Source organism: Stegodyphus dumicola, chromosome X2 (assembly GCF_044657685.1).
Source record: "Stegodyphus dumicola isolate Sdum_Otavi_A_Nest chromosome X2, ASM4465768v1".
NCBI classification, from domain to species: domain Eukaryota; kingdom Metazoa; phylum Arthropoda; class Arachnida; order Araneae; family Eresidae; genus Stegodyphus; species Stegodyphus dumicola.
Window position 1 is genome coordinate 13,886,521 of NC_140781.1, and position 8,285 is coordinate 13,894,805.

The 8,285-nt window shown below is 34.7% G+C and overlaps 1 protein-coding gene across 2 annotated transcripts in view; it reads right to left on the reverse strand.

Moving 5' to 3' along the window:
- LOC118194739 (transmembrane protein 115) overlaps positions 1–8,049 on the reverse strand; it is a 40,373-nt gene extending 32,324 nt beyond the window's left edge. The window contains exon 1 of one of the 2 annotated variants that reach the window (XM_085808762.1): positions 7,184–8,049. In XM_085808762.1, the coding sequence (XP_085664888.1) occupies positions 7,184–7,905 (722 nt within the window). In that variant the 5' untranslated portion in view covers positions 7,906–8,049. The remainder of the gene's footprint in view (positions 1–7,183) is intronic. The other variant, XM_085808763.1, reaches the window with a different exon arrangement.
- Between the last annotated feature and the right edge of the window lie 236 nt (positions 8,050–8,285).

Below are 8,285 nucleotides of genomic sequence, written 5' to 3' on the forward strand. Positions count from 1 at the left end.
TTCGTATAATAGTTTAAATTTTTTACTGATACACCGAACTCCCCAAAATCCTCTATGTAAAGAAATCAATGAAATATACTTGACATAGAAAAGTAGCAGAATATTGTTTCTTTAATATTTTACATTAACTTATTAGCATTTCAAAGTCTTATAAGCATTTTATTTTAATATAAACTTGATTAGGAGGGATTAAAAAATTGCTTGTATGATACAGAATGTCTGTCAGCGAGATAGCGGTAAAAATGTTGCACACTGGTAGTTCATCTTAGAGTTCGACTAACGGATTTCCCCCATCTTAAGCAAATAACCCGCCAGTTCTTTTCTTATTCTAAATAATTCGTGTTAGGAGTACAATTAATTTATTTAGAAATTAATTCCTGTTTGTTAAGGCTAGATAAATAACACCCATATACTTAAATATTAAGTAAATAATTTTTAAAATGTGCCCATGCGAACAATAAGTTAGAAAAAGACCATTTGTTATCTACTTTGTTGTACTAATTATAAGAGTAATTAATTTATAAGGTCATTAAGTTATTTAGAAAACAATTTATAAGGTAATTAAATGGCAACTGGGAGCGCAGTATTAATATTATTTAAATAATTATGAATTAATTTGGTAATACTTAATTATTTAATTTTTAAATCATTAATAATTTTAATAGTAATTTTATTTTCTAAAATTTTTTTAGTGTAGTGAAAATAGCGAATGGTTTATGGCAACTTGAAGCCCGTCTCCGGTAATTAAATAATTCTGCTGACAAAATTACGTGATCAGCACGACGATTCATCTGTTAAGTCACATGACTGCCAAAGCAAAGTATTTACATATAGAAAGAAAATATCCTTTCCCTTTCTCCCTAGCGTAGTGAAGATCTAAACTAGCAACCTAAACTGTCCTCCCACTTTATGGCGCGTATCGCCCAAGTTGGCGAACGCGATTTCAGGAATTTCGCCAAGTGCCGGTTATCTGAGTATTCCCATAACCCAGAATCGCCGAAATCCCGACGAGTCCAGATTAAAGACTTTTGACTGTATATGATACCATTCATAAAAACTACGATCTTTGTGCTCCCAAAAGCAATTACAAAAAATACCTCCCTTAGAAAAAATTAACATTACATGGTTGGTATAATGGTTAATATATTGTACATCTCCCAGATGATGAAATACAGTTCGTATAATGCCTAGGCATGCTGAGTATCAAATTATCGAGCTGATCTGGGGAAAGATTACTCCACTTAGCAAGCACTGCTCTCTGAAGTTCCGGTACACATATAGGAGGTGCTTGACGGTTGTAATTCGTCGGCCAAGCATGTCCCACACATGTTCTATCGGATTCAAGTCAGGTGAGAATGCTGGCTGTTCCATACTGTCGATGTCCTCAAATTTAAGGCATTCCTTTACAATGTTTGCACGTTAGGACAGATGCTATCATCCATAAACACAAATTTTGCACCCATAGCAGTTATAGCCAAAAACATCGCAGACAACAACATCGCAGGAGAAAAGAACGCAAGACAAAAACGTCATGGTGCGAAACATCATGGGAGAAAAGAAAGGAAAGAGAAAACGTCACAGTTCTAAAACATTGTGGTTGAAAATAAAGCGGTTAAAAAGCTTTCCAGTTTAAAAACATCATCAAAAATATCGTGGTCAAAAATAAAGTACCTACAAACCATTGTGTGACGATAATATGGTACCGTGAAATAACTTGGCAACCTCTACAGAAAAGGCTCTAACTGGTTTCAAAGATTCCAAAGCTAGACTAACAATTTTTGCAGGCGCAAATGCTGCAGGAAAGCACAAGTGTAAACTTTTCATAATTGGAAAAAATACACAACCTCAAACTACAGGAGTAAAGGTTTTCCCGTTATATATTATGCAAATAAAAGAGCACGGATGACGCACACATTAATATATGATCGGTTTGAAAATCATTTCATACCCGAGGCTCGGCAAAATTTTAATTTTTGCTTGATGATGCAAAAATTGTCCTGAATGTAGATATCATTTCGGCTAATCTTTGGAATATGGTAACAGGTAGTTTGGCGACATTTTGGTAAGGCGATAAAGGTTACTAGCTAGGACTTTAGCAGTGTACACGGACAAAGTCAAGAGAGTGCGAAATGCCATTTTTGTGCAATTCTGGGATGTTTTTTTAAGTGAAAATAGGTAGATGTGTACATGGATGATATCGTGTATGTGCAATTCTTAAAAACGCGGCAAGTAGTTTGTGATTCTGCACTTTCTCCCAATTTCGCATCTAATCTTCGTCATGATTAAGCACTTTTGTTCCATAAAAGTTCTAGTATAAGCGTAATTCGGCTAGCAGATTGTTAAGGAAAAAAAAGGTTAATCTTTGGATTATGGTAACTTGGCGATTTTTTGGCGACCAACCCTGCTACAGCAACCTGCTAGTTTTTGTTTGGACGCCATTTTGTTTTCACAAAGTACAGGCATTTTTTTTTTTTTTTACTCAACATTTCTTTTGGCTAATCTTTGGAATATGGTAACAGGTAGTTTGGCAACATTTTGGTAAGGCGATAAAGGTTACTAGGTAGGACTTTAGCAATAATCTGAGAAGTACACAGTTCGAATCACAGATTATTTTGTCTCGGAGAAATGAGAGATCATGAGACATGCCGTGACATTTTCCGGAAAATTCCGATCATGATTTTAGCTAACAAGCACTTAGAAACGATTTCGCTACTTAAGTGCAGAATCGCCCACTTATTTGTTTGGCGCTTTTTACAAGAGTAAGAATTGGATTTTTGTCAATTTTCTTTGACTTTTTAAGTCAAAATAGGTATTTCACACCTAATCTTCGTCATGATTACGCACTTTTGTTCCATAAAAGTTCTAGCATAAGTGTAATTCGGCTAGCAGATTGTTGGAAAAAATGTTGGTTAATCTTTGGATTATGGTAACTTGGCAATTTTTTGGCGACCAATCCTGCTGCAGCAACTTGCTAGCTTTTGTTTGGACATCATTTTGTTTTCATGAAGTAAAGGCTTTTTTTTTTTTTTTTCCAACAATCTGCTAGCCGAATTACGCTTATGCTAGAACTTTTATGGAACAAAAGTGCTTAATGATGACGACGAATATTAGGTGTGAAATTGGGAGAAAATGCAGAATCGCAAACTGCTTGCCACGTTTTTAAGAATTCCACATACACGGTATCCATGTACACGTCGACCTATTTTCACTTTTAAAAAAATCCCAGAATTGCACAAAAATGGCAAAAATGGCATTGCGCACACTCTTGTCTTTATCCATGTACACTGCTATAGTCCTAGCTAGTAACCTTTATCGCCTTACCAAAATGTCGCCAAACTACCTGTTACCATATTCCAAAGATTAGCCAAAATGTTGAGTAAAAAAAAAATGTGCCCTTTACTTCGTGAAAACAAAATGGCGTCCAAAATAAAAACTAGCAGGTTGCTGTAGCAGGTTTGGTCGCCGAATGTTCGCCAAAATATTGCGAAGTTACCATAATCCGAAGATTCACCGACCCTTATCCAGATTTAATTTAAAAACATGGCTCTGAAAATTCTCATTGGCTGCATTCTGAAAAAGACCAAAGAATTTTCGGGGTTGATCTTTACAATATGGTAACTGGTAGTTTGGCGACATTTTCGAGGCGATAAAGGTTACTACCTGGGACTTTGGTAATAATGTGAGCAGTACTCAGTTCCGATTACGCATTATTTTGCGTGTGGGAAATGAGAGATCATGGGATATGTCATGTGATATTAATGGACGAATTACGGTTCTTTAATCGGAAAAGGGGGGAAATCGGAAAAAATCTGGAAATTTTGTATTTAGCTTTATTCTGTGTTGTGTGAAACAGTGTTTGTTAATTTTTGGATCCCATGGCCCTAACTAAAGTGAATTTGAAATGGGTATTTAGGCATTGTGATAAAGAGAAGTTTGCTTTTTATTTAGCGGAGGAAGTATGGAGGAAAAATTCGCAGAAAAAATCTTTCAATAATTTCATTGAATGGATTAGAAACGTGTATCCGCCACGTGATCAAGATTCTGAAGAAGATTAGGTAAGTTAATATTTTTAATTATTTGAGGATATTATTTTTATGCATTGTTCTAAATGTAAGGTGAAAAGGAATTTGGTAATATTGGGAAAATTGTTATTAGCAATGATTTAGTTTAAAGTAATTAGGATTGTAAGGTAATTTTTATTAATTTAATGTATGTGCTCATTTATATTTTAAGTAGTGTTTCTGAATTTAATTATATTTTAATGAAATGATAGTTATTTTGTGAATTTTATGTTTGTAGGAATTTGGTATACATTTTAGTTGAAGTAAACGTGCATGGAAATAATTTAAATATCTGACACTAAGTATTTGTAATGGTTCCGGTATGAATTCGTTGGTGACGTTTATAATATAATAGATGATTTAGAGGTAAAAGTTTTTGGATATTTTATGTATTTTATATGTGGAAATGTTCATATTTGGAAAGGTGGTGTATTTAATTATGGCAAAGCACACTAGGGCTATCTGCCTAAGAGGAGGTATGCCTTTCGTGGAGGACTTTCTAAGGGAAACTGGCTTGTATACACGTTACACATGGGGAAAACCACGAAAACACCCATGCAGCCAGCCCGTTCGCGGGATTCGAACCTCGGACCGAACTACCAGTGTTCAGCGACTTTACCGCTCGGCCGCTGGTGGGCCTATTTGGAAGGGGTAAATACTTTTTCGCGATCAGGTAATTTCATATATGTTCTTTTTACCGGGTTTAAAGATTGAGAAAACTGTCATGTATTTTTGTGAAATTTTTCTAATTTATGAGAAAAAAGCAGTGTACATGGATATAGTGAAGAGTGTGCGCAATGCCATTTTTGTGCAATTCTGGGATTTTTTTTAAGTAAAAATAAGTCGGCGTGTACATGGTTTATGTGTATGTGTTATTTTGAAAAACGCGTAAGGAGTATGGTATTGTGCACTTTTTCCCAATTTTGCAGTGAATATTTGTCATGATTAAGCAGTTTTGTTTGATAAAATTTCTAGCATAAGTGTAATTCGGCTAGTAGATTGTTGGAAGAAGTGTTCAGTAGATAAAAAGAAAAGAAACATGTCTTTACTTCGTGAAGACAAAATGGCGGCGGGGAAAAAAAATAGAGGGTTGCTGTAGGAGAGTTGGTCGCCAAATTTTCGCCAAAAAATCGCCAAGTTACCATAACGTAAAGATCAACCATTTTCGGCTCTAGTGTAGAATTGGGTGCCCCTTCAATTAGCGACAATTTTTTTTTCAAATTTCGGCGATGAAACCTCACTTCTGGTTACCGTGATAGTTTTAACTTTGTTTTAGCTTCCTGATTTTATTTAAATGAAAATAGATTGATGTGTACATGGACAAATTTAAGCCAGTGCACAATGCCTAGTTTGTGCAATTCTAGGATGTTTTTTTAAGTGAAAACAGATTGATGTGTACATGGACACAGAGTTTGTGTAATTCTTTGACTTCTTATTTTGATTTTGTATAGCGGCCATCTTGAATTGTGCCTTCCTGGCGCCGATCTTGGCATCAAAAAAGAATCGCCAAAAAACAAGGGGCACCAAATTGTAAACTTTTACCGAATTTTCAACAATATGTTATATTATTTTATCAGGTTGTTTTGTTTTGTTTCAATTTTGATGCATGACCTTCCTGTTATACATATGTATATACAGTGAAAAATCGTTAATCCGGACTCGTCGGGACTTCGGCGATTCCGGATTATAGATCATCAGTTTAAATCTCGTAAGATGGCATGCAGAAATTCTAAAATTAAAAATATGTAACCGTAATTTATGAAATAAAGAACAATTATGATCTAAAGGGTATCAAAATTTACAAAAAAAAAAAAAAAAAAAAACGTAATATTTATTTGTTTACTTTATTAAACATTTCTTTCAATGTAAGTTGTTTAAGTTGCTTCGTTTTATGTGATAATACTTTCTCTTTAATTCTATAAACAGACATAATATCTTGTTCAGTTACAAAGTTCCACTGTTCAAGTCCAGTTAGTTGCTGTGCCGAGAATACCGACTAACTTGTCAATCGAAATTTTTTCATTTTCACTAACCTCTCCGTCACATTCTTCATGTCTTTATCCATTTTTTGCAGCAATTCCACTTTTTGTTTGATGGACATCGAAACATACTTTCGTTTTGTACGATCCTTTGGGAGCTCCAGAATCGGAAATTCTTTTTGACATAATCGAAAGTTCAATTTACTTTTATAGAATTGCTCTTACAGTCTGCAAAAAATAATAAGCCGGATCCAATTCGAAAATTAAGGAATAACGTAATCATCAACATTAACTGAAATAGATAATTAGATAATTTTAGCTTATACCATCCGTTATACATAAAACACGCACGCGGAAACGTATTCTGCACTTGCGCACACGCATATGCGCAGACGTAAAAGGTCTTACGCGCACACGTGGAACGCCTATGCGCATGTGTCAACGCGGCGCATGCGCAGAAAGTTTTTAGTTTTGAGGTCCGGATTATAGATCATTCCGGATTATGGGTGTCCGAATTAACGACTTTTGACTGTATATCTAATACTAAACTTCTAAGCACCATTTCAGCAATTATCATTTAATGAGTGTGCTGAGATAAAATGAACATTCTGACCTCCCTAGAAAACAACAGCAATGAATGAAGTAAAGTATGCATTTTATGATACTATTAAGTAACCAGGTATTTCATCATATTTTAAGTATACAATATATATTTTTGTGGCATACCTTATCTATATACTATACACAGTTTAGTACAGTAAATGTCTAAATAAATGCACTTGCAACAAATACAATAATATGAGAGTTTTGGTGATGTAGAAAGCATATTATTTATGAAATTCGATTTAATGTCTCAAATTTTGCCTCCGAGATGACAGACTTTAAATGAGTTAGTCGAGCATAGCTAAATCTGAAAGCAAAGAACTGCATATCAACAAAATGTACAGTTTTAACAAAAAATACAACAACGAGTAGAATTTTTAAACAATGCAGCAATTTCCAATACTGACAAAATGCATAATAACTTTTAAAGCAAGAAAGATGGGAATTCTCAAATAAGTTTCACATATGGTACACTCATAAAAACTGCTTATAATTAGTTCATATATAAAATTAAAAGTTCAAAATGAGAGAGCTACATACCTAGCAAACGTGAAACCATCAGCCATGTCACCCACAGTCCCATTGCTATGATGCTGATAAAACCTTAAATATATCCACGAAGATAATAAACCAGATGTAAACATAACTGGGTAAGTCCCATTCACAATACCCAGCGGCCACAAAATTAAGCTTAACAAAAGAACACTGAGTGGTACATTTCGGTTTCTCAACTTTCCACATGGTAGTGAAAGTAAAACATGATCTGGCATTATTTGTTTCACGGCTACAGACACTGCAGCACAATATCCAGCTAAACCATGAATTTGTACTGAAAACAAATACCTTGGATCAGATGTAATAGTAAAAATTATTATATAGAACATTACAGACAAAAATGCCACAGATGTATTGACTAATGCAAAAAATGTTAACATTTCCATAGCCCCCCACAGTGGTTCTAATAATTTACCACACAGTCCAACTGTAATTACATCTGCTAAAAGTAACCATAACCTTCTTTCCAAGTAACAATGTGTAAATGCAGTCCACACCCAGAAGTTCGGGGGTATAATAAATCCAGGTGTTACACAAATAATTCGCACGGCATTTTCACTGAATGATAAAAAATAGAAAAGGGTATTTATAACACATATAAATTTAACAACAACACTGCTGTTTTTTAACGCAGCTCCAAACTGTTGTTGTAAATAATGAATATTCCTTTTGATCATGGACATAGATATAACAATGCCCGGAGCCATATCGTTATTTCTGCTGCGTGATGCACTGGTTCCAAGGAAATTTCTCAAAAACGTTTATTTCATAGTTTATATCTTTTGACTATTTCCAATCTGCACATAAAGTACATATATGGGACAGATGCGTTCATTTCACTTGAATTAGTTTCGCCAAGGTATTCCGACTGAATCTGGCAAAACCAGCCCCAATGAGGCTCGTCTACCTTTCCGACGGTAGTGTCAGCCGATAAACAGCAGAAATGCTAAGTCGTACAGAGACATATCTATAATATCTGCGCATATCTAACCAGTCGTATAGAAATATTTTTTTACATTTGTGTTGACTATGCGAATGGTCGATTAATTTTCTGTATGCGCAAGGAATGACAAAGAAAAGTTCCCGA